A 26,250-nucleotide genomic window follows, 5' to 3' on the forward strand; every position below is an offset into this window, starting at 1 on the left:
TGTGACTGAGCCACAGCACACAGTTCTTGCAGGATTTTTGCAATATGTAGATTTTATTGCAGCAGCTCATTTACCCATTAAAGTGACAACCTCACCCATGGTCAGTTTAAAAGTGACTGGTTTAGATTCAAAAATAATTAAAAGGTCTCTACTGCTGAGAGCTGTAGGGATCAGGGAGGTGCAGTGAACTTATTGAAGGCTGTGGCTAAACTGGCCATTCTCATATCATGCCATAATTCCCTGTGCTGTTTGCCAAGGGAGTGATTGCAGGAGCTGGGATCCCTACAGTGGTTTGCACGGAGTTTCCCTAACCTGCCTCTCCCTTAACGAAGGGATTCAAACCTCCCTGCCAGGCAGGCTTTGCCTGGAGTGTTTTATGTGGGCACTTTATGTTGGTTGAAGTGTAGGACAAATCATTGCAGGATGGGCAGGTTTCAGGGAGCCCAGCTGTTGGCAAGGTGTCCCTGTGCCTGCAGGGGGAGGTCCAGGCTGCCAGAGCTAACCTGGGCTTTTTATTTGCTGTGATACAATGAACACATGCTCCTTTTACTGTGCATAGGCCATTTATATGGCCTGTGTCAAGATCATACACCCACAGGCTGTTATATATGATGATGTGTATTGGCATCTCTCAGAGCACTGATGAGCAAAAGTGAGAATTCGTGGTCTCTGGTCAGTGAGTGCTGAGCTCTGTGATGAAATCTCCTCCTGTGCACAGCCTCTACATTAGACAGGCCCCCAGTAAAACCTGATGACAGGGGGTTTGATGGTATCTTCACTAGGGGAAAAGAAACTAATTTAGGACAAAAATGATTTTTCCACTTGCTACCTGATGAGCTGTGAAGTTCTGCCTCAGCCGAGTGGGGTGAAATTATTACCTTGAAGCTGCTGATTAGACCGAGCTCTGTTTTTTGCTACAGGCTCTGTGATAACAGAGAAAACCAACACCTCTTCTGGGTCTGGTCTCAGGAAACGCTTGGAAGCTGATGCCTGGTGATGTAGCACTCATCTCCTTGCAGGTAAATAACACTTAGGTCAGTCACAAATTGTTTTTCTATTGACCTCAAAGCAGCGTCAGGACCCTGGATCTCTGTTAAGTTACTTTGCTTTGCTTTTAAACTGTCCACATAAATATTGCTTCTGCACAGTCATGCAGCTGTGTCATAAGTGCTAAGTTTGAAATTTGTTGGCAGTCTCACGGATGATGTTACCATTTGCTCCTCTCCTCGTTAATTAACTCACAGTTCAGTGACAGCTCAGGATTCTTTCTGCATTTCCTAGCAAGGAGTTGATGCAGTTCTGGGTTGTGATCATACCTTGCTGTGCTATATTCGAATGTGTTTAAATAACAGGTGGGGACTGCTCAGCAAATACTTGGAATGTGAATATGTGCACCAGAGGAATACATACAGAGGGAGTTTTTCTGTGCTGCTTATTTACAGCTTTAATGGAAGTAAGAGTTGTCAATTCAGTGACTTGGCTCAGGCATCAAGAACTTCATTTGTATTCTCAATAACAACTGCAGGATTGCTTCATTTAGTTCCTTGCTGTTACTTTAGAAGTTTGTTTCTGCATTGCATTTAATTTTATGTAATTTTCAGCAGCTGTGAAAAATGAAGTTAGTCCCATCCCGCTGCCCCCTCTCTGCTCTTCCACTATAGATAGAATTTTTATTTTTTTTAATTCATGTGCTCCCACTGTTCCTTCTGTTGCACATAGGGAGTTAATTCTGTGGGTGGAAGAAATGGGGCTGGGCCTGGGCCCCACTCTGGGACTACACTTGAACTAGATACAGGTTGGACTTGGACCTGCCTTACTCCATCCTGCAGTTTACTCCAGTGAGATGTTCAGAAGGGATTGATTTACACTTTGCTAATAAAAATAAAAAGCATTAGTAAAATGCTAGGTTGGCAGGTTTTGGTTTGTTTTTTAAATCCAAATTTCCCCTTCTAAAGCTTGGATGTCTCTCTTTCGTGTTCCTGTTTTATGCTGAACTTCTGTCTGGGCTCCAGACACGTAAGTGTGGTCACTTCCTGCTTTTACATGAATGAATATGGTATTGTCATTATTGGCTTTATTTTTGCCTACCCAAATGCTCAGGACTCCTGAGCTGCTCAGGAGTTCCCTGTGTGCTGTGAGGGGCCATTCCCTGACCAAACCTTAGGCTGTGGTTTAGGGGGTTCCTTTTCCACCCAGGCTTCACAGTGAAGCTGGAGGGAGTTGTGTGGAACAAGGCTTTGAATGAATGGCACTTCCTGCATTCCAGAGGACCTCTTTTGCTCCATGAGACTCCATCTCCAGTGCAGGAGAAGACAGGAGTTGGTGGATTGTGTGGTTTGTGTGGGTGTGCCTTTTTTTTGCGATAAATTCAAACAGTTGAAAATGTTCATTTGCAAATTGTGGCTCCAAAAGGCTGTTTGAAGGACAGAGGAGGTATTTGGTGTGGGGCTATGTAATCAAAGCTCTGGTGCCTTGGTTCTTGCCCCCTGGCAGCTGTCAACTGAGCACTTCTGTGTTTGCTATTTCTCCAGAAACCAACTTCCAAATATTGTTGTTTGATGTGTTTGAACTCGTCCATGTATGCAGGTCTTAGCCCCCATTCAGAAAAAGCCCCAAGTATAATAAGTTTAAGAGGCTCACAGGGCCATAGTAACAAACAAAATTCAGCTGGTGTGACTATGGATATATTTATTATTCATTCCTTGTGTTATTAATAACCTAATATGCCAGTGAAAGCAAACCAGAGCCAAAAGGCAATAAAAAAGGACATAAATAGTTGAAATTAATAATGTATCTGCTTTCAGGTCATGAGTCCATCATTTCTGCAATAGTGGGTTTCTTTGCACTGTTTTTTTATCTTTGCTGTTCAGTACTGCTTGTTTTTATTTGAACACTTTGCCTCCTGCCAGTAGCTTAGTTAGAGAAGGTTGTGAGTTGTTTTCTAATTAGATGATGAATTAATTCTTTTCCTTCCCTTCTGATTCTGCTTTGGATTCCTGCTATTGGAGTAACCTGGCTACTGATTTCAGTAAGTCTTTAATTACTTACTTGTAGTTCTCCTGTGACACACAAACTGTGAGCAGGCAGAGCACTTGTTTTGGAGCAAGGCTGTCACCTCTGAACTCTTGCTGGAGAAAGCAGGGGAGATAATTCGTGAAACTTCTCCCTCTTCACCTGGATGAGCACGGGTGGGCTGAGCAAGCAGTGTCTTGGAAAGACACTTGGAGCTGTAGGTTCCTGCTGTAGGTTGTAGGTCCCAGGCTGTAGCTGTAGGTCCCATGCACATGACTCCTTGTCCCCTCCCTCCCTGTCTCGGGAAGCTGTAGGGAGTTTGGGTCTGAGTTTGGGATGTGATGTCACACTGGGATTACGTGAAAAGGTTGTATCTCAGGTTCATCTCTGTATTGTGCTCAAATATGAAGAAATCAAGAAAATGAAAGGAAGAAAGACAAGCACTTAATTTTAAGTCCTGACTTTCTCTGGCTGCTGTAGGGTAGTGACTATTTTTTTGCTCTTCAATTTTTGTGGGAAATTCTGTCATCTTTTGAGATGTGTGCTCATAATTACTGCATTAATTAACAGTCCTGGGTGCAATTTTTCTGAAGGTGGCCCTCCCTGTTCCCATCCCAAGGGCCTGTAGGTGCACAGCCAGTGTCAGTCAGGCTGAATCGGTTGCAGGGCTGTGTTTGGATTTGTTCATCTGCAGCAATTCTCCAGTCCTGCAGCCAAGTGTCACCTCCTCTTATTGTCCTGGTTCTGTAGGAGAACTGTGTGCCTTTTCCTGACATCTGGCATGTTGGCAGGCAGCGTGGATCCTCTCTGGCTTTAGTGGCCTGCATTTTCTGTACTTTTCATTTCTGTGCTGGCTTCAGGGTACTGAGACCCTTCTGCACATAGATCCTGCAGTGGTTGAGCTCTCCATGTTAGGGTTTACCAATTAAGGAAAACAGATGTAAGATTTGATGAGTTATTTTAGGAGAACTGTCTGTCTGAAGGACATATTTTAATGTTAAAGGGGCTGGAAGATTTTGAAATGGCCTTTTCTCTGTCATATCAGTTCTGTTTCAATACCAGAAGCTGATGAGCCCTGCCTATTTTGGGGCTGGTTCGTGGAGAGGAGGACTTTTAGACCAGTTAGTGATAGTTTAGGATATTGAGATGTATCTAAAACAATGGCTTCATTTCTTCCTCAGTGTCTGTGCTATTTGCTGGCAGCAGATGAATTTCTCAGAGCACTTCTGATCCACACGCACTGATCAGTGCTTTGGTTAATGCTGACTTACAGGAGCTGCTTCTCTCTTGTTTTCTGCTACACAGACATGAAACTTTACAGCCTTAAGTAAATGAACAAATGAGCAAATAAGCTGGACAGCATTTAGGTGTTTGCAAGGTTGGATCCCAGTAGTGAGAGCTTTCTAATATCTCATTCCTTGACACGTTCATCTACAAAATTCCTGGGCTTTGCTGAAGAGCTTTTAAAATCAACTTCCAGATGTTAAAATATTCAGTTGATACTTGCTGGGGCTGACTGTCTCCTGATTTCTGCTTTTAGAATGCAGTTCTTGCTTTGATCAGCAACAAAGAGTGATCAGGTACATTTATTATTCCACGGATATGAGCTGGTGAGAGGTTTCTCATGCATCAGCTGTCTGGGGGAGAGAAAACAGGCAAGGCAGGAACTCTGACAATGGGGAAGAGAAGGACTGCATCTTGTTCCCCAGTGGGTTTGTCCAGCAGAAGTAAGCAGAAAGGCACTTGGAAACATAGACAAGACTTGCTTCAGAGTGGAGACAGAGCAGAGTTTTAGCTCTCCTGTGCACAGGTACTTTATGACTTAATCACTGTGTACCCTTGGTTGCTTTACAAGCATGAAAAAAGGGGGACACATTCACAACACACACTGTTGTATGTCCCTTTAAAGAAACTAAATTATCAGTTATATCACTGATGGAATGAATGTCTTGAAAATACATGTTTGATTTTGAGCATTAGTTTTTAGGTTTAATGTTACCCGGGAAAAAGTGTTTCTCTGAGTGGGAGGTGAGACAACAGCTTCTCTTGGAAATAGAATCTTCCTGTAGGAAGGTCAGTCTTCTGCCTTTGCATCAGAGCCCTTTCTGCCATAGCAGGCAGTAGGGAGATGATTCTTGAACTATGCAGGTGTCTCTAAATTGCTTTCTACAAGATGTTTTGCCCGTTCTTGCTGAAGAGCCTGTGCTAGGCATGATTGGATACAAGGCAGTGGACCAAATAAACCTGGTTCGATGTAATGTGAAGATCTCTGTGTTTCCAGCCCATTTCTCCTAGAACCAATCCATTTTTGTACGAGGGGTGTCCTAATTGTAGTGTAGTGCTGAAAGGGGATGATAGGCTTCATTTGAATGAATAAACTATTTTGCTCATGATTTGCACTGGAAAGTTGATGGTAAGTGAAACAGCAGTTTCACATTATTTTATTGTTAATAAACAGTAAAAAAAATACCAACCAAAAGCAGGCAAAAAACCAACCAACCCCCCAAAAAAAAACTACCAGTAATTTGCTCTGTTTGGCTGCTCCTTTTCCTGGAAGCACTTGGACCTTTTCAAGGCAACTATATTTGAACTCCCTTGAAAAGCCTTATGGCTGTCGACCACATGGGACAAATATTTCCCAGTTTAAAAATTGCTGGAAGTTGCAGGGGAGGGGGTCAGCAGGCACTTGTGGATTTTTTCAGCAGTGCAAGTGCTCCCTCTACAGCTCAGAACATCTCCTGAGATCCCTGTGCAGCACGATCGGAGTCCTTTGTTTTGGTTATCCTCATTGAAGGACCACGCAGCAGTGTGACTGGGAGTAAGCAGCTTCCAACAGCAAATTGGCTCATCTACTGTAAGGTCACCCCTTTTTTAAGAACCTGGCTTGTTTTATTCAGTGAGAAAGGTTAAAGGGGGGTGGTGGCAGGGAAGAAAAAAAAAATGTAAAAAAGTCAAAGTCAAATGCTGATGTGAGAGACAGAGTGTGACGTTGCTACATGTAAGCTGAGGTGGGCAACTGGAAGGTGATTTCCATCGCTGTCAGTGTGGTGAGGTTTGAAAAACTTCTGAGTAGTAGGACTGGGGGAGTGAAAACCCAACTCATTTACAGAAAATTGGATACATTTGGGAATGAGATGCTGCAACAGTGGTTGTGGTGTCGATGCACTGGCTTTGGTGACTCAAGTGGTACCTCTCAAACCAGCAGTCAGTGATGTTGTTGGGACAGATACGCACAACATTCATGTGGCCAAAATCATCCAGTCTCTTACTTTTTTTTGTTTGTTTTTTTGAAAGCCTCCAGAGGAATGGCTTGTGAAAACAAAACAATGTGCTCCTACAAGGATCTAGACAGATCAGCAGCGAGGAGTTTTTCCCATACAAGCCTGCCAATGTGGCTCCTTTCAGAGTCAGAGCCACATTCCTGGGGCAGGAGCATAATTCGGTCAGCAGGACTCTTAACTGGCCTCAGAGGCTGCTAGCACAGCAACAGATAAGGCCTTATTTACCCAAGATAGAGAAACACAATCTTGGACACATCTTAAATACAGGTCAGTTTAAGGGCAAGAAATAGAACGTTTGGAAAAATGTCCTTAACTCATTTAGCTTTGTTCCTAGGTGAAAATGGCAACACTGTGTTAATAAAAATTAGGCTGCTTAATAGGTACATGTGTGCTCTTTGTAAAAACCTTAATATATCAGTATTGAGATATCTTCATTAGTCTGGTGCCATACACATTGAGCAGCTGATATTTTAAGATTTTTCTAAAGGGACAATTCAGTAATGGGTATTTAGAAGGAGTCTGAAGAGGTGGCTGGAGAAATCACTGACCCAATGATGTCAGGGTTTGATAAAATGTGGAAGATAAGGCACATATTCCAGGGAAGCTCAGCAAGGAGTTACTCGTCCAAACATCCATCTGAAACCAGAGGGGAAGCTCCTGGGACATCAGGGGTTGCCTCAAGAGCTGAAATGACTCTTGACGGGGTTTCATGGGACATAATTCTTGTCAAGCCCTGTGACTTTGAGGAATAATAGCAACACTGAGTGTATACATAAAATGCTTCTCAAAATCCTGCCTTCTTGCTCCAAAGTAATGTTGCTGCATCCTTGGAACATGTGCTGAAAGGATTAAGAACCAGTTAGCAAAGTCCTAGTGGTAGTAGTTAGTGGGGAAACCCTATCAAATAGGGGTTGGAGATTCTTTTCCTCTGCAGTGATCGGAGCTATTTGGTGCTTTCATGAGGGTCTGGAAGCAATTGTGGAGGCAGCTGTTGAGCAGCCCTGGATGAGAAGGAGCAGCACAGAACTCTGGGGCCTCTTCCTGCAGGGGAACCACAAAAGCGCTTCAGTGAGGGCAAGTTGGAAATTGCAGCTTTAGGAATAAGAGACACAAAGAGTTCCAGCAAAGAGGGGACTATATTGCTGAGTCAAAAAGGGGGGTTCATGGCTGTGGTAGACGAACAGTACAAAGTAAATTCTCAGTGAGGTGGGTAGAAGGATTCTTGTTGAGTTGGATGGTATAAAAGGCAAATATTTGGGAGAATGATTGATAGTGCACATACAAAACCACACATGCACGCAAACATGTTTTCTTGTTGTAGTGTTGATGAAATTGAATGTCTCTAGTTTTAGTGCCAGGATTTAATTTTATTTATTAAAAAAAAAATAATAAAATAAACCTAAATCCAAGCAAACCAGAAAATATCAAGGAAACAGTCTAAAGGCTGAAGGAAATACTTTGATGTCTGGAAGTCCTTATTGAATGTTTATTGCAGTTAATAAACACCTAAATGTAGGGAAAAGGTTGGAGACTAAGAGTCTAAGAGCTGAGATCCATTCTTTTCAGCAGAGAAGGGAGATGTAGTAAGTATGAATGGTGTAAACTTTCCCCAGAAAAGAGGAAGAGGTAAAAAATGTTGAAGCAGAATGCCTGATTGCTTGTCATGGGTCTCCTGTTGCCCAGGAGCAGGAGAAGACCTTGCTTGTGCCATAATCAGGTGTATTCCAGATCCTCACACAGGAGAAACACTGTTTTCATTCCTCATCAATCCCCAAGCTGGCTGATAAGGAACAAATTCAATGTATTCCAAGCACAGGACAGTCTGTATTAGCAGTGGTCTTAATAAAGTCTAGTCAGCAATAAACCCTGGTAGTCAGAAGTGATTTTCCCTGAATGTCCTGATTAGGGAATGCTGCTCAATTATCTGGATTCCAACAAGCAGCTGGCATACATGCTGCAGAATAAACTGCAGACAGGGAGAGTGGGGGAGAGGTCTTTAATTTTCTTCAAGTCAGTGAACATCAGTGTGTTGAATCAAAACAGATGGAGTGTATAATCCATTAGCAATACTCTTGATTAGGTAAATATAGTTATTTGGCAAAGAGGAGGCGGGCAGAGCAAATGGAGAGGAAATTCCTTGTGGGTAGGCTTTGAATGTAGGGATATTTACTGTTACTGCTGGCCAGGGTGGAAGCATGAAGTGTAAATCCAGCATTAGAATGAACTTTTCTGTGGTGACTTGCAAGGCTGCTCTGGGGGAGCAGCAGGGTTTGGCAGAGTCAGTTCCTTGAGGAACCTCCTGCTCTGTGTCCCATTGGCAGTGGCTGTGTTAGAGATGGCAGCTTGGGCAGTCTCTTCATTCCAGAGGGCACAGGTTTAACTCCTTTCTTGACGTGCATTTTTGCAGGGACTGCAAATCAGGCTGCACTTGCTGGACAGAGTAATTGAAAACACCTTCTGACCAGCTACGAGCTGGGGAGGTGTGTGGTGGAGGCACCGCAGAGCTGCTGGGGGGAGTTCCAGTACCAGTGGGAGGTCAGTGTTCTTTAGCCCTGTTTTCAAAGAAGGTTTGCAGTGACACTCAGCCTGCACTCACCAGCCAGGGGTAGTGGAAGGACTGATCTGACAAGCTGGTCAGAGCCCAGTGAGACCATCCAGCCAGAAGCCCCTGTGATTGCCTGTGTGGATACAGGGGGTTCTGTTGTGGCACAGACTGCAGGTGTCTGCTGGGGACAGGATTAAATCTGGGGGCCTGGACTCTACAGGGGGCAGTGTGTGGGCTAGAAGTCCCTGGGGACAGGATGGGAAGGACTGTTGCACCCAGAGCACAGCTGAGGGTGCTGGCACGTGCTGTGTGTGAATTCAGGGATGGTTTTGTGTGCACAGGAATCCATTTGTGCCCTGGATGGGGACCAAGGGCAAACCAGTAATCCAGGCCTAGCACAGTGTACATGAAGACTGGCATGGGGTATCCCTGCCCCTACATCTAAGCCCTGGTGATGGCACCAGAACTGTTGTAATTTGTGCATTTTTGTGACTTGAATTTTCATCTTGTTATGTCAGTGCAAGTATTTGACCAGTAGATGGAAACAGGTAACAAGAGCAGCACCTGGACAGGTGATGTTCACCTGCAGACCAAGTGCTGCCTACCCTCATATGTCTGCAGATCTGTTCTCCAGACAGAGCCTAAATGGTACATGGCAAACAAGGAAGGAACCGAGTGCCTGGGATGGTTGTAGAGGCTTCTCTGTTTCATTTCTCTGTGGGGATAGGAGCTGGGTGTAAGCTGCTGTGCCCAAGACACCAGAAGCAGCACTGAACAGAGCTTTGGGTTAACTCCTGCTTTGGTTTTGTGACAAACTCTTTGACAGAGGCACCCACTGCAAGGCTGCAGCCTCAGCACAGGGCAGGACAGTCCCCAGGTGAGCTCTGTACGACAGTGCAGAGGGGTGACTGTGTCTGCCCAGGCTGTTAATTCAGGGCCCAGCCTTGTCTTGTGTTTATTGATAAGAGCTGGACATGGGTGCTGGACAGGCTGCTCATAAAAAGCCCTGTTGTATTTAGTTTAATGCAATTTTTAAAATAGGTTTTTGTAAAAAAAAAAAAAAGAGACTCCCCCTGGCCAATCAGTTTCTCACACAGCTCTTTTGGGGTGGAGGGGGATCAGTGTTGGGCATAAAGTATGTACAGCCTCATGCTTAAATATGTACTTTGAAAAGCAAACAGGGGAGGGGAGTGTAAAACTCCTTATTGGTTGAGGAGGCTGTAGCCCCATGGCATGTATTTATTCTTTCTGGCTGCTTCCTTTTCCCTTTCAGTTGTTGTCTCTTAGGATTTGTTCTCATTTTGCAAACCTGAACAAGTTCAAACAGCCAACTGTAGGAAAGCAAATATGTATTTCCATGGCGTTCAGCTGGGCTTTCTGTGTCAAGCTGTCTACTTTATAGCTCTTTGATTAATAAAGATGCTCTGGTTGAGAGGCTTGAGAGTCCTAGAAGGGTTTGGAATTCAGTCCCAGCTCCGAAAGAGACCCAGACACAGCTCTGTACTTGGAAGTATGATTGGACAATCACTTTTCCAAGTGCTTACTATGAAGTAGCAGTGAAAACCTAATCAAATGAAGAAAACTGACACAGAAACACCTTTTATAAGTAGTAGTAGGTAGAGTTGAAAAAAAAAGACCTAAAAAGGTAGATTTATATAAAATATTTTTATTGGTTTTTTTAACAGAAGTACTTCAGTTTAGGGGTTACTCCAATACCAAGACTGGCAGATAGGAGGAATTCCTCCCTTTCCCTTCTAGCTTTTCAACATCCCAACACTTGAATACAGGAAGTGAAAAACATGTTCTAAGCAACACCATTAAACCTTCAGTTATCAACCCCAGAGCAATCAACAGGACAAACATGGGTAAAGAACAGCAGAGGTTTTAATTATGTCAGATCTTCTCATTGCCACTGTACTGGGAAACTTGCTGTGATCTTGGGTAACATTCAGTAAAGAGTAACTCCCACTATGTTGGGTCACTTGCTATCAGTGCCCCACAGAGTTATGGAATATTCTTGAGCAGAGTATGGAAGAGTTGGCTAAAAACAGTTCATATTTTAAAAACTGTTTTGGTTCTTAAGACTGTGACTGGGTATTTACTGCTTTGTACATGTCCCTTTGATTTCCTTTACAACCCGTCCCCCACTATCTAAATGAAAAAGAAATCTTGAAGACTTATTTCTCTGCTATTTGTTTTCTAGTAAGGCAGTGAAATCTTCCTTTTGAAATGAAGTACAGGGCATTTCTCATTGTGAAGTCCCCCCAAGAGGACAAGCTGCTTGTAGCCAGAGATTGGAACAGCGTCATTGCTTTGCCACAGAAGTGGCCTTGCTAGTCTGAGGAATCCAGAATGACACTGTGACCTCTGTAATCCACATTTTCTATTTTTCATCATCATCAGTCTTACTAGTCACAGGACCAGGCCATCAGTGATATGATCAGAAGCAGATCTATTTCAATAAGCATCTCACTCCAAGTTGCTTTCTAGATGGAGCTGTCAAAATATTTTTCTTTTAAGGCCCAGTTGAGCACTAAGAGCAATCATATACACAGATCCAGAATAAGTGATTATTCCCTTCATGACTGTTATTCTTGGGTGCAAATAAATAGTGGCTTTCCAGGAAAAATGGAATTAGTTCACATTCAGAATGATCAGTACCGTGTGCATTTTGTAAGAGCCCTGTGCCTGTTCTCAAGTACAATACAAGCACTACTAAGATACAGAATCTCACTGCACGTTTCTGGTTTCTTTCTGTACTGGTTCTGAGTTAGATGACTTTTATGTCTTAATAACAACAGATGATAGAAGAGCATGGCCTCTGTTAACCAGAGGGAACAAAAGTATCCTCCATAACTTGCTAGATCCTATAATTAAAAAAAAAAAGGATGCAGTGCGGGTTTTCAAGTGCCTACATTAACTATCAGACTGGAGGAGCATGATTAAAAAAATTAATTCTGTAACTGACATTTAATTTAAAAATATTTTCTCCTTATTCAAAATCAAACAAATGTTGTGCTGAATTTAAGAGGTTGCTTTGTTCTCATCTTACAGCTTCTAATAAAACTGAGGGGGGAAAAAAGAAGCACAGGCATGGTTCTAGACAGGAGAGGGTCATGTTTCACAAGAAGCTCCTCTTGTTCTGAGGGCTTTGGGCACGTTCTTTCCTTCCCCACCCCTGCATGGAATGGTGGTGAACAGCTGCTGCCCACTTCGTCCTGTGCTTGTCCATGTACTCCAGCAAGGCTGAACACAGAAAGGACAATCTCACCTGTGCTCTATCAGCTGTTTAAAAGAAGTTAATTGACAGAGTATGTCATTAATTTCTTGGCAGGTGCCTTTTTGTGTTTTACAATAGAAAAAGGTCCTTCTACTGTCAGTCTGCTTATCCCTAACTGGAACAGTTCTGATGGGAAGTATAAGGCACCTCACCTGCAATTTCCAGAATGCCAGGCAGACCATCTGAATTTAAAACCCCACCCAGTGGGAAATACCTAAGCTGGTAACTCTGTAAGGTCATGGTTTGCTCTCCAGCCCTGCATGGCTTTCCCACAGGAGAGGGGGATTATAAACTGCCCTTTCCCATCCCTTCCCAGAACTCTCTGGTACCCAGCAGAAGTGCAGGTGCAGTGTAATGGGCCAGCCACGCTGGTGATGTGAGCTCAGGGACTCGGGGTATTTCTCCTGATGTGCTTTTTTCAGAGTTTGGGTTGGTGATTTGGGCCCTTGCTTGAGCTGGCTGCACAAGAGCTGCTTTTCTGTTCCCTCGCCCCATGGAACAGCGTAAATACTCCAACTGGCATCTTTCAGATTCCTCCACAACATGACAGCATGTATAATACAATTATTCCAGAAGAATATCTTAAGTCAGGATTATCATTAAGTTGAGGGTCTTACAGCACAGAACATTTGCCTATATAATAACAGGGGAGGCATAAAAGTAATCTCAGTTTGGATTTCTGCTTAGGGAACTACATAGTTTGTACTAGAAGTACTACTTTTAGCTCTTACATTTCAACTCTTCAACTCCTCACTGTTACAGGGAGCAATAATCCTACAGAATGAGGGAGATGGGGTTTGAGCTGCCTTTTTTTTAATTGGTATGTTCATAACAGAACTATGGCAGCAGCATCTTTAAAAATGAATTAATGAATATAAATGATAAAACTAGCCCAGGATAATTAATCCCTGCAAGAAGATATTTTCTTGTCTGTGCACAGAATGTAAACAAATGCAAGTGAAATATCCAGAAACCCCCAAATCAAATTGGGACTGTGTGCAGGCAAAACAGGATGATCAAAGGACTGAGTGGGAACTAAAGCTTAAGACCCAAGAACTCCAAAGTTTTTATTGATGTGACAACGTCTCTGTTTGAAGAAAAATAAAGTTAATGAAATTTACATGATGATAAACTTCCAACTTCCACAGATTTTTCATAAACAAAAAAAACATTCATGAATCAGTGAACCACAGCCACAGTAAGGCCCTACCGGTTTTGCAGACTGATTTGATTTAAACTTCGAGCAGGAAGGAAGGGAGGGCACTTTGATTCAAGTCAGATGGGTTAGGATGATCTCAGCTGCCAAATTCCATGTTTCCTCTCTTTTTAAGCTTAGGCATTTGTATTTGGATGGGCATTTAAACAGATTGTAGCTTTACATTAAGCCAAACCATCAAAAGTTGGGTGATAAATGAAGACAGGAAATAGAAAAATCAAAATAATGCTGGATTTGTTACAAAATCAAGGGCAGACTCAACAAATCTGAGAAGTATTTCCAATCCTTTGACAACTTGCAGATGAAACAGTGTCCCAAATTCAAGGCATAATTCTAAGCCTTATAATGTTACCTGGAAAAATTATCTCCATCAGATGAGGTTAGGTATGTCTGCAATTCCCAGATTCTCAAGTTAGATCTGAGACTAACTTTATCTTCATCAGTGGTTGAGAGAGTTGAAGGAACAGGCTGTGGCTTTTTCCAGTGGATTTTGAAGTTTTGTTTCTGAAATGCTTAATTCCACCATGGGCTCTTTCATCTCCACCATAGGTGCAAAAAACCAGTAATGCTAATTCCAGCAATCCAGATCCTATTTCATATGCAGAAATTAGCCCAAAGGCAAGTAAAAAAAATGCATATATCATCCCATTCAGTTACTCAGCAGTTTTGCAGACACACTGGAAAAAAACTAGCTTTCAATATAAAAATTGTCTATGAAACAGTCTGACTTCAATTTGTCTGCATGGATCATAATTCCACATGTGCTGCTGGATCTGTAAAAGAGGAGAGAAAAATGAGCACTCAGTTTCAGCTGCCTTGAATTGGGAGATTGGTTTGAAAACCAGTATAAACCCCCAGGACTTGTTCTTTGCAGGGTACCAGTGCCCGAAGGACAATTCACAGCCCTGGTGCTTCTTTAAGGGTTAAGATAAGGCCAAGCACATAAAACTGCAGGAACAGTGAGGGTCTTTAGCAGAACTGAACAAGTCAGTTCTCTGCCTTTCAGAATCATGTTAAGTTACACCCATTACACCACCTGATTATTTAACAGGTCCTCATCCAAGCCCGTGCACGGTACAAGTGAGGGAGGGCACAACACTGGTCCAACACGCAGGGAGAAGCAGGAAACCAAAGGTTACCATGTGTGTGTTGTCCTGGCATCTCAGCTGGTGTTCCCATTTCTTTTTCCTTCTGGAAAAGGCTCTGGAGCAGTTTGATTTCTTGATCGTAGTCCTGCCATTCTGGAACTATACGCATGGCTGCCTGCAGCTTGGGCTCTTTGGTCATGGGGTTGTTACACTGCAAACAGAACACACAGGCTGGTCAGACACCTCAGGTGTACAAAGTGTTTCTGCACTGAACAGAGAGATGCTTCCCTCTGCTGGGATTAATCGTGGGAACAACATGTGTCTGTATTTTAGCTAGAGAACAGTGCAAAGTCTCTTTTCAAATTCATAATAATGTCACTGCTCCAGGTAAGAGAAATACATGTTTTCAGCGCTCAAGTTTGTAACTTCAGCTTCTGTAAGTCCCAGCACAGGCTGAGGTAGGGAAGTGCCTCTAAAATTGGTTGCTGTATTTCACCGTGATGTGTGAGAGAGGAAGCCATCCTGCACTCACCAGATCAATGGTTTTTGCTCTCTTCTTGGAGGAATCATCACACCATGTTTCACACCACAGCCACTCCTGTGGGAGGGACTTAATTGGCACCTGGTGGATCATGTTGTTTGGCAAATCCTGTTGTGCAGAACAAGAGTTAGTAGCCATTTCCACAGGGTGCAGGATGGGAGAAGCAACACCTCCCCCCCCCCCAACTAGGTTGTACTGAGAAGGTTAGCTTTTGTAAAGAGGTTTGGGGTTTTTTTTTCCCCCAGTGCAAATATAAAGTGATGGATCCACCTCTCATCCCATTCCAAACAAAGTCCTCTGGAAAAAGCTTGTGTATTACAACTTCTGATCTTACTTTGTTGAAATGTAGTTATTTAGCAAACAGTATTAAAGCAGTAATATGAATCCAGGATCAAACCTGAATTGAACCAGTTCAGGAGACTAGACATGGTTGATTAAACCATTGTGTTATTTTTTCCATCCATCACAGCAAAAGGCTTATCTCCAGGTTATTAATCAGTGCACAGTAAAGCAGTCAGAGTTGTGCAGCTCAAGCAACAAGTATCCAATTATATTAGCTATTTTTCTGTATACTGGAAAATCTGGTTGTTTTAAGACATGGAAGGGAAAGGTGTTGTTTCCATCCACCAGTTATACTGGACTGCCATCAATACCTGTCATCTGGACTGTGATGGAAGTTTGGCCAAGAAAGGAGACGTCCTGACCTGCCACCATACCCCAGTAAGCCAAAACTGACACAATAAAACACACCTGATCAAGGTTGGACAGACTGTTGGGATCCTGACTGAGACCCTGGTACTGTCCTCTGAGTCGATCTCCAGCCGCTATCTTTCTGAACTTCTTCAGGTCCACAACATACAGAGCACTGCACGGAGATGGTGCAATTAGTCATGACACTGCACTGGGGGTCACTCACTACAGACCAGACTATGCTAAAACAATCTCATGGTAGCAGCACATCAGATGACCTATTACAAGGCAGGAAAGCAGTTCTAACAGGGTCTTGGCATGTACAAAAAAAGAATTTTCAACAAATCTATCTTAGCTTTGGAGTCCCTTCTTCCAGCACCTGTTATTAAGAAAGGAAGACGTCTGTTAGGTAATGCTTCAGTTCTTCACCTGTAAAAGTTGTAGCATACTGAAAACAACTTCAGTGTCCCTAGAGCTTCCAAGGCCATGCAACCTTAAAGAGGTAACAGTAAGCAAAACGTGGTTCATGCAGCATCACACACCTCAGCTGATTTTCTGCCAAGTCTAAGTAGCAGCAAAACTTCCCCCTCTTTTTTTGAAAAAAAAAAAAAAACAAATTCTTTGGTACCTGATGTGGTATTTTCTTCCAGCTAAATGACTTGCCCAGTATCCTGATTTCCAGAACCTGTAGCCATCCATTTCCCTCCGGCTGTCACAGAAGGGAGTATATCCATAAGGAGCACCATCCAGATTGAAATCTCTCAATTCCTTTAGGTCTGTGCGCACAATCTGAAGGGAAAGGACATTTTATTTTTATTTCTAGAAGCCTGCCATGGGTTATTTGGAAATGCTGGTCAGGATTCAATTCAAACTGAGCAAACAGTTAAAGGAAGAATTACCTGTTACATGTGGCAGTCTTTAGCATTATGTGTAGGTAGAACAAAAACACAGCACAAAAGGTGTTATCTCCCCTGCCCTTAGAGCTGGAGCAAATAAAAAGAGCTAGAAATACTCTGATAGGGGTTGGTTTGACAGCTGAAGTGCAAAACTGTTAATATGCAGCAAGAGTTCTCACTATACATGAACTCTACTGTGATCCTTCGTATTCTTTCCTCTTCGAAGTTTGCAGCCCCTTCAGGGATGAAGGCTTTTTGACACAGATGTGGCATTAACACTACTCTAAAAATACCACCCTGATGGGAAAAAAATACCTTAATATCTCTTGCAAACAGAGAAAAAACTGTCTAAAGTAAGAACAGTGTAGCTGGAAATTTATCCAAGGTGATACATCAGCATAAGCTGTGATGGTTTGAACTGTTACAGTTACAGAATCAACCTCCAGTGATACCTGTAAAGGGCTCAAACTTGCAACCCTTCCAACAATGTGAAAATTGCATTCAAAAACATACCATAAAAAAAAAAAAGAGAAAGAAAAAAGGAAAAGATCAAGTAATTCCAGCCTCTGTGTTACCTGATCAGCATCCACAAACAGGATTTTATCAACAGCTAATGGGAAGAGCACATCTAGAAAGAGGATCTTGTAACCCCAGATGATTCGCTGTTTCTCTGTTTGTTGGTGGAGCCAGCGTGGCCATTTATACTGGACAAGCTCATACTGGAAATTGTACTTCTTGGCCATGTATGGGATGAACTCCTGCAGAGGGAGGTGAAAAAAGCAGCTTAGCTCTTTGTTCCTCTGCAGCAAAAGTGCATTACAAGAGACAGAGTGCAGTCTAAGGCATGGAATATTAGAAAATGACACCATAAAGAAAATTAGTTTCATTGTTCCTTCACACAAAGACAGAGCCCCAAACTGAACAATCAGTACAAGCTGTAAAGCCAACTATCATAAGACAACTAAATACTTTGGTGTATTTCCCCATGCAATTCCTTAGGAGCCAGTTTAAAAGAATGCATTACTCCAATCGTAAAATTTCACAGGTGGAAGTGGGAGTAATAAAATGAGAGAAAATAATTGGGAGAATTTTTTTACTGGAACAAGTTGCCCCACTGTCACATCAGCTGACATTCTCATCTGTGAGGCATTCCAAGGGATGCTGGTACAGCACAGCCATTGGGAAGGGAGGGAGAAGCAGATGGTGGCATCTTTTCCCCCATCACCGAATAAATTTCTAATTAGTAACAAACCTTGAATGTAGGTGATAAGTAGTTCTTCAGAAACCAAAACTTTAAAGGAGTCTTGGTATGTTTCAGCACAGATAACATCATTATGCTATCAAAAAAAAAAAAAAAATAAAGCAGTTACAGGAAAAGCTGCCACCCACTAGAGATGAGCTGTGTAACAATTACAAATTGCTGGTTTACATGATTAAACTATTTGCAATTATGTGTCAGGTAACTAACCTTCACACACAAAGAAAAGTGGGTAGCTTCAACCTATTGTAAATTGCTTAATTTTATCTACAAAGTCACTAACCCCCCACACCTGTATATTTTAACTTCTTAGAGAGTATGTGACCTGTTGCCTTTCGCAGTCCTTTGAGAACAGAAGTTCAGATTTTTTTTGCAAAGCAGCTATGACTGTAACTTCTTAACAATACATCAGTTATATTGTAGTGAGAAAATTTAGGACAGCAACATACCATCTATTAAACTAAGTTTATTTTGAACTCACAAATGTTATGCAGACAAAAGTTACTATGATACAGTAGATTTTTTTTTATACCCTTTTTTTTACCCGTTTTCTTTGTGCAAAGCAGGTCACATTATCACTTGACATCCCTGGATTATAAATTCTGAACTAACCGTAGGAATCTCTCATACAGATGTCCTGAAGCCACAGAGAATATGTTTAGTACATCATCCTTATCCTGTTTCACGTCTTCATTCCTCTGTCCTCCTGTGAATCCCCTGAAAGGACAAATATGGTTATATGAAGGACAAGACAGCAAGGGCCAGGTGTTCAGGAAAGGCTGCAGATATAGAAAATGCCTACAGTGTTGGTTTAACACAGTTGGTCCGTGGGGTTCAGTGTCATCCCCCTGCCGTGCAGGGCATCTCCCCCAGGACACAGGGCTGTGCACACAGACAGGGCAGGCCCAGTAGCTCACAGATGACTGAGGGAGTACTGGCTGAGGTGCAGCTCCTGGGAAGGAACAATGTTTTCAGGCTCCCAAGTAGCAGCGGGGGGAATGAAGGGGAAGGGGAAAGTGCAGAGCAGGAGCCCAGGCCTCTAGAAACAAAGGAGTCCTGTGAAAGACAGCCCTAAGTTCAAGCAGTTTTAATAGGTACCTGTGGAATATCACAGACATAATGGCTTTGTCAAATAGTTTTACAGTTTCAAGAGACTTGCAGGTTATCACTGAATTAGTTTTACCATTTTAGAGATTCCCAAAATCCAGATTCATTCTCATTGGTGCCATCACTTAGTAGATCTTCATTCATCATATCGAGCTTTTTCTGAACCTGTAAAGCATAACATGGCCTTAGTGAGTGGATCCATATATTGGGCAAAGAGCTATGGAATGTTATCCTGACACTGGTTCTGTTTGTACCTGTTGGAATAATGCCCCATGAGCTGACAGGTAACCTAAGCCATCTGGGAAAACAGCTTACTAATGAACTGACATTTTCCAAAGGGCTTCCACAGCTGCTTTTGGAAACCAAAGGCTTGTTAGTCTGAATGGTTAAAATGCTTTCCTAAGAGGTGTTTACTGAGCAACCTTGATGATTGAGACTGGCAAAGAAAAACCCTCAAAGAAACCAACACACATACACACCTCAAACCAAACCAAACAAATAAAAAAAAATACTTCAAAGCAGATACACAGGCAGTGAATCAGGAGAACATTCCAGAAATACTCAGGCACAAGCAAATGCTGTCAGGAAGTGTGAACTGGCTGTGTTGTAGCCATCACTTATCTATCAGTTGTCCTCTAAACTTCTCAGCTATGTCATTACCTGGTTGGCAATCCTAAGAGACAGTAGATTAGCAATTTAACATTTTAATCTTTTTTAAAATGTATTCTCATGAATACATTTTATTATGAATACATAAAATGACACTCTGTGTCAGACTGATAGAAAACGTATTGCCAGACAAATAAAGTTTATCTGTAACAAATAAAATACTGGCTCAGTGGACACACAGACACATAGAGGTCACCTAAAACTGCTTTTTCCTGAAGTCACAAGCACAGCTAAGTCAGGAAAACAAGAGTACAATTGTTCCCCAGGGATATACAAAAGGCACAGCACTTACATGTCATTCTCCCCTCTATCAAAAGCCCAAATCAAGTCTACAGATAACGCTCTCTATCACTGACACTGTAACGTGAGCTTTGTGTACACTGACTCAAGGGTGGGCTTGTGGGAAGGAGATCAGGCTTTAATCAGTTTCTTCCCCACTGTTGGTCCAAGAGTCTTTTTTAAGAGCAACTCTAGTTTTCAAACTCACCTTCACTTTAATAATTTTGCTCTTGAAGTTATTGAGAACGATAATAACTTCGCTGGCTTCAGGCGGAGAGTCTGTGCCATCGTGGCTGAAAATACAGTAAAATACCTTTACTACAAAGCAGAAATACGGTTTTTACTTCTTCTGCACGTTTTTCTACATGTATTAAGCCTTAGCGTTGTAAAACACGTTTGAGATATGCAACAAAGTAACAAATACCTGTATTTCAGCACACTTACTGGTTTTTTAAATTAATTTCATCTTGTATAACTTATATTCAGTATGAAATGTCATTTGCTGTTTAGGTTAGTACACTTTGGCAGGGGAACTATTAGATTCACATATTATAATGCCTATCTACTTGAGAAGTTTCTCAAGAAAAAGACTGCAGGATTTCTTATACTGTCCTACCTGTAGATCCTGTAAATATCTTCAGATCTGCCCTTTCTCAGTCTGAGAGTCCATGCACCAGGATTGGCTTTTAACTGGAAGTAACCCTGTAAAGTGAAAAGAACCGTTGTCAGTTTCCAGAAAGTGCAAATGCAGAAAAATTTAAGTCATGTATTTTTCTTCACCGTTTTATACCTGAAAAGTTATTTGTAAGTTGGCTGATTAACATAACCTTGAGGCTTTAAAACCCAGAGAACAGGAGAAAACCCCCAGAAATTCCATTCAAAATTCAAAACAGGAGTATGTGGAGGTGTAGCATTGTTAGATGAGAGAAAACCTTTCTGAGTTTTCTGATGGGAACAGTGCAACCCCAAAGTCTTTTTCTGCAAAAGCTTGCCTTCATGAAGGAGTGAGGGAATTTCAAAACACTGGTTGGTAACTACACAGCAGTACACAACAAAATATAAAGGAATTCTGAAGCATAACAGACTGGTATTTTATCTACAGCAGGAAACAGTAACATAATTCATATGTTATGAGATACCTCTTATACAGAACCTAAAAAATTACAAAATGAAATTTAAATATTGTATTCTTATTGAAGCTTCAGATTCCAGATCTGGATATTTTTCTGTGATTTAGATTATTACACCTATAGAAGACATCAACAGCTCCAGTGGCCCATCCAGTTTTGTATTGTGGCTCCAAATGCTTGCATTTCCTATGTAAGCCAGTCTACCATAAAAAAAAAAATTAAAAAATATTTTTAAAAAGGTACAAGGCATGTTCCTGGTCTCTTGATGCCCCTGCACAGTACAGACACTGAGCTGAGGAAGAGAACTCCCAGACAGAGCACTGTACCCTGTGGTACCTACACTCTGGTTCAGCTAATTAGAAAAAGGACACCTCTGAGCCATTAATCTTTACTTCCCAACACAACACAATGTGTTCACATGTAAAACAAGGGACACCTTCCTTTCTACAGGAAGAACTACTACATCATTCTGGGATACACTCTGGCTAAGAAAAGTCACAGACAAAGAGAAAATGAGTGTAAAAATTTTAAAATCAGTATTTAGCATCAGTGGATATTTTTTCCTTGTTTTTTCTTCAATACATATAAAGATTCAAAAAAGAAAGAAAACTGACCACAGGAGGCAATTTACTCCAGTTTTTCGCTAACATTACACCTCAGGAACACATTCCAATGACTTACTTCCTTTGCCATATTTTCAGTCCCTTCCCTCTCCCCCAGCCCAGTGTGGAGATTGAGAACAGACTGATCCCTTACGCCATGACCTTACAAAGGCAGCTGCAGGGACCAATCACAGGCTTGGATTTCCAGCACCTTTTCTCAGCTAAAAACAAGCAATTCCCATTCTTTCACACTTCCTTTGCTTTCTGCAATGTTGGCTATACTTGCTGACTCTCTCTATTTGTTCCACAGATCTCCTGAAGAAGTGGGTCCCAAAACAAGACAGCCAAGCAGCTGAAGGCTCAGAGTACCAGAGCAGATGGTCTAAGGGGTACCACATCTAGGAAGAACAGCTGTCTGACCTTCCCTGGAAAGAGGCTGCTTAGCAATATTGTCAGCATTTTAAGGCATTCCAGAAGACCCTTCTCAGCCAGCTGAAGGAAGAAGAGCTCATCTTGAAAAAGGTAAGAGGCAGCACAAACACTGCGAGGTTTCAGTGTTAGAAACAATGTGGTGTTCTGTGTTTGGAGGCAGCTGAGGAGTGCAAGCAACAGCACATACCCACAACCCCCACACCAGAACATCCTCAGGGGTTTATGCAGGTGGCTGTGCTGACTGGAGCACCAGAGAGTTGTTGCCAGTTTCAGTGGGACACTCACCAAGTTGGCCATAACGATGGTATCGACGATGACAGGGCTGGTTGAAGTCCCCAGTGTAAACTGGAGTCCTCGAGGTGGCTGCCCAGTGGTAATGTCATAGCAGTGGCCTTCCAGCAGCAGATACTCCAGCTCATATTCTGCAGCTACAACACTATCCACCTGGAAGGAACAGATACTGCTGGCTGCAGCACTAGCCCTGGAGTGCCAAGTTTTAGTCCTTTAGTCATAATTTTACCAGAGTAATTTTATTATTAAACAAATATCTAGAAAGCCTCCAAGATCTCAGCTCCTTCTAGTGACAAATTTCACATAAATATTGTTAAGAGTGACCCTGACCAAATGAATATGAATCTCAACTGGTAATATGCTAGGATAAGAAAAGGGAAGGATCGTTGCTCTATTCCACAATTTTTGGAGGGTTTTTTAACATTTACCAGAGAATGTACTCTGGTGTTTCATAAAAAGTACATGATGGGCTCCAGAATTTTGTAAATCTGTTTAAAACTGGTCTCACCTACTACTAACCATTGGAAATAAGCATTTTGTTTTGCTTTGTGTTACTCTTACAGTGTGTACGGTACTGTCAAGAAATATCATTTTCTTTTTCTCTACACTAAACTAAAGTGCCAAGAAAAGAAGAATAAAAAAAACACCCCCCAAAAACCAAAAAACTTGGGTCCCTACCAGGCTAAATTCAGATGTAGCCTGAGGACAGTACATAAGCAGAATATTAGTCTAATCTCACAAAGCATCTTCTCTCATGCACATCCAAAAGGACAGTTTAATTGCTACAGCACCAACAGACTGGATATTGGGAGCTGGAAATGGTGCACCTGCAAAAGTAAAGCTGCTGTTTATTTGGAAGCTCAGGATGGCACTTTGAATGCCTGAAGCATTTAATCTCCCCCTCTCTCAGGCTTTCAATTAATCTAAGGGGTGGGCTTGAGAATCAGAGGCTTGAAATGTGTAGCAATATCAGTGGTTCGTTAATGGCTTTACAGTTAAGAGATGAAAAGCAAAAAAAGTCCTAAACCCAGACATATCAAACCAAAAACCAAACCACACAACAACACACGCAGTTTTCTAGATTTCTGAACAGCTAGGACAGGATTAGCAATATCAGACTATACCACAAGACTGCATCATACCCCCAAACAATATCAGAGATGCAAAAGTAAGAGGAGACTAACAATAAACAGTCAGTGAGAAAGGAACCCATGTCTGCAATGACCACAAGGCTGTACAGACTGTTGATTTTCCACAGGCCTATTTGTAAGGGGTTTGACAGTCTCATTACACATAGCAGGTTTTTCCTTATTTATCCCTGTGTAAGCAGGGCAGCACTGCCCAGATCCACAGTTTAACAGAGTGGTTCTAGGCCCGTTCAAACAGCAGGGAGCTCCTGAACCTGCAGCAACTGAGCAGATTTCTGCTGCGTGGTTTTACTCTTGTACTGATGCTTCATGTCCTTTCATGGGCCATAGGAATGTTTGCCAGTTACAAAAGCTGTGAAAATGAACAGGTGGCTGAAACCAGCTTGGTGGCTTCTTGGAGCAAGGCACAGGTCCTGCTTCACGCCTCCAGTATTTTTAAACCTTTGGTTCAGGCCTCCATGAGGAATGGAGAACAGCAATCTTGCTGTCAGGGAGCTTAGGTTTCCCTGCATCCCTCCTAGAATTCAGAGGGCTGCAAATAACCACAGTTCTATGTTTATTGGCATTTTAAAATTCTACATTTCTTTTCCATAACAAAACTAAGCCCTGGAAAAATACCACCATTTAAATGCAGTAGCAGGAAAATACTGATTTTTCTTACCTCCTCTAAATAAATATTGTCAAGGTCATAGGGGGTTCTGACAGACTCCACCATCCAGCTCTCGGGGGTATTTAGGTTCAGAGTGAACAGTGGAGACTGGGGCATATCCAAAAACTTGGCAATAGGTCCTGGAGCAAAGTTATTCTCTGCTGTGAAGGAAATCTCTGGCTCCAAAACATAGCGATAAAAGCTGAAATTTCAGAAAGAAAACGTTAGAACATATTTCTGCCAAACTTGGCTAATATTTACTCATTGAACTTGCAGTTGGCATCAGCTTTCCCTGGCCTCCAAGGCTTTGTCTAAAGCAACACAGTTTGTGTTGACCTTAGAACAGGTCAGAATTTCCATCTGGAGGATGGAAAGGACCAAACAAAAATGTGCAAGACTCAGTCACTAAGATTAGCAAATTATTTAATTTTTTATATACATAAATAAAAGCACTCAACTTGTAAACCAGCAGAATTACCTCATACTGTCCACAAATTCCCAGATTCTCTGTGGGAAATTGTGCTATTATATAAATTATCTCAAAGCAGTTATTGACACTTCCTAGAGGAATTTGACCATGCTCCTGTGCTTGCACGTTCCAACAGGTTTTACTCTTCTCTCCTTAACCCTGGCATGGAATTGCTTACCTTTTCAGTGGCATGTCAGAAAGTTTGGACTGGCAGTTCATAAACACCCTCAGGTTCATATTTATCAACTGGTTCAAAACCTAAAGTAATGAGAAAAAGACATCCCTTAAAATGCTGATGAGGAGAGCTGACCACTGCTCTTATAAACAGGACCTCAGGGAGGCATGTTACCTGCTCGTTCCCTTCTCATGATTTGCTTTACCACACCCAGCTTTTAATTGGTGGTTTTAAGAAGTTACCTGCTCCTCCCATTGCAGACATTCTTTATAGCATGCTGAGAGTTTCCTCCTCAAAAACAGTCACTGCAAACTAAACTGTTTATCTGTGAAACTAAAAGCTCTCAGGACAACACCTGAGCACGATTTTGTTCGTTTGTAGCACAGCCTAATTAGTTTTTCCACTAATAAATGTATTGTGCAACTCAACTACTAGAAGGCCACTGCTCACCACCCAGGTAAGGAGGAAGATGAACATTTCAAAATGACAGAACTGAGACAAACTTTTGAAGTGCATTTACGACACTGCCCACATACCAAAAGTAACGGAGCAAGTCTTTGAGCATCTCTGGTCACAGGATCAACGATAGCCACAACATCAAAGTATGTCTCCCCTCTTTTGGTCTCAGTTTAACTGCACTAAACAGAAGAAAACATAATTCTGAAGTATCAAACATATGGATAAACATATAAAAAACATTACTGTCCATCTCATTCTGAACTCAGAATTGCTGCTTAAATGCTGTGCACCTTCTGAAACTAGATAGAGAAAAAAACAGGTATATATATATATGTGTGTATAAAGATAGGTAGGCAGATAAAATTAATTTCTGGAAACTTTTCTTCCTGAAAACTGTTGGGGACTCTCCTATTGCTACTTGGGGTTTTTTTAGTAACTAAATGCAAGATAAAACAATGGGAAAATTAAAAGACGCAGAGAAGCATATTGTTCAGCAAATGCCAGAAATCCTATACCTGTACTGTTCTTCAAAAAAATGATACTCAATCCTTGCCTCTCCTTTTGGCTGAGCAGAAAGAAGAGCATCCACTTTCATTACCAAGTCACTTGCCCTGAAAAGAAGGAAAAGAAAGGTTTGCAGATATTTAAAGAATACCTGTACTTCTCACATTTCTGCCAGTCAGCAGCAAAAGAGAAGGCAGAGGGAATTCAGATACACAAACACTTCTACTACCTCTCTACACAAGCTCTGAAGAATTAAACACATTTAAGGGTTAATCTGCCAGTAATTTAAACAGGTTGCAGTCTTATTACTGAGGGTACCACAGGGTTTAACTCTAACAAATACAGGACAGCTGTATTTTTACGGTTATTTCAGCATTTTAGGGGTCAACTATCTTACAGGCACTGCATTCCTGAACTGCACCAACCCCTGTTCCACAGTGATCTTCCCAATTTACATTGCAACTCGAAGCACTAGGAAGCAATTCTGTATGTGGAGAAACTTTTGAGAGTGGTCCTATCATAAAAGAGA

General features: G+C 41.9%; 1 protein-coding gene across 1 annotated transcript in view; it reads right to left on the reverse strand.

Moving 5' to 3' along the window:
* Positions 1-13,160: 13,160 nt before the first annotated feature.
* UGGT1 (UDP-glucose glycoprotein glucosyltransferase 1) overlaps positions 13,161-26,250 on the reverse strand; it is a 37,482-nt gene continuing 24,392 nt past the window's right edge. Inside the window, 17 exon segments of the mRNA XM_050308018.1 lie at positions 13,161-14,107; positions 14,474-14,633; positions 14,955-15,071; positions 15,714-15,828; positions 16,282-16,442; positions 17,125-17,307; positions 17,802-17,886; positions 18,420-18,524; positions 18,991-19,079; positions 20,071-20,155; positions 20,479-20,564; positions 22,312-22,470; positions 24,127-24,316; positions 24,762-24,841; positions 25,295-25,374; positions 25,377-25,396; positions 25,733-25,828. Coding sequence (XP_050163975.1) covers positions 14,082-14,107; positions 14,474-14,633; positions 14,955-15,071; positions 15,714-15,828; positions 16,282-16,442; positions 17,125-17,307; positions 17,802-17,886; positions 18,420-18,524; positions 18,991-19,079; positions 20,071-20,155; positions 20,479-20,564; positions 22,312-22,470; positions 24,127-24,316; positions 24,762-24,841; positions 25,295-25,374; positions 25,377-25,396; positions 25,733-25,828 — 1,837 coding nt within the window. The 3' untranslated portion in view covers positions 13,161-14,081.

This window comes from Myiozetetes cayanensis, unplaced genomic scaffold (assembly GCF_022539395.1).
Source record: "Myiozetetes cayanensis isolate MyiCay16 unplaced genomic scaffold, myiCay2020 scf13, whole genome shotgun sequence".
In the NCBI taxonomy this organism is placed as follows: Eukaryota; Metazoa; Chordata; class Aves; order Passeriformes; family Tyrannidae; genus Myiozetetes; species Myiozetetes cayanensis.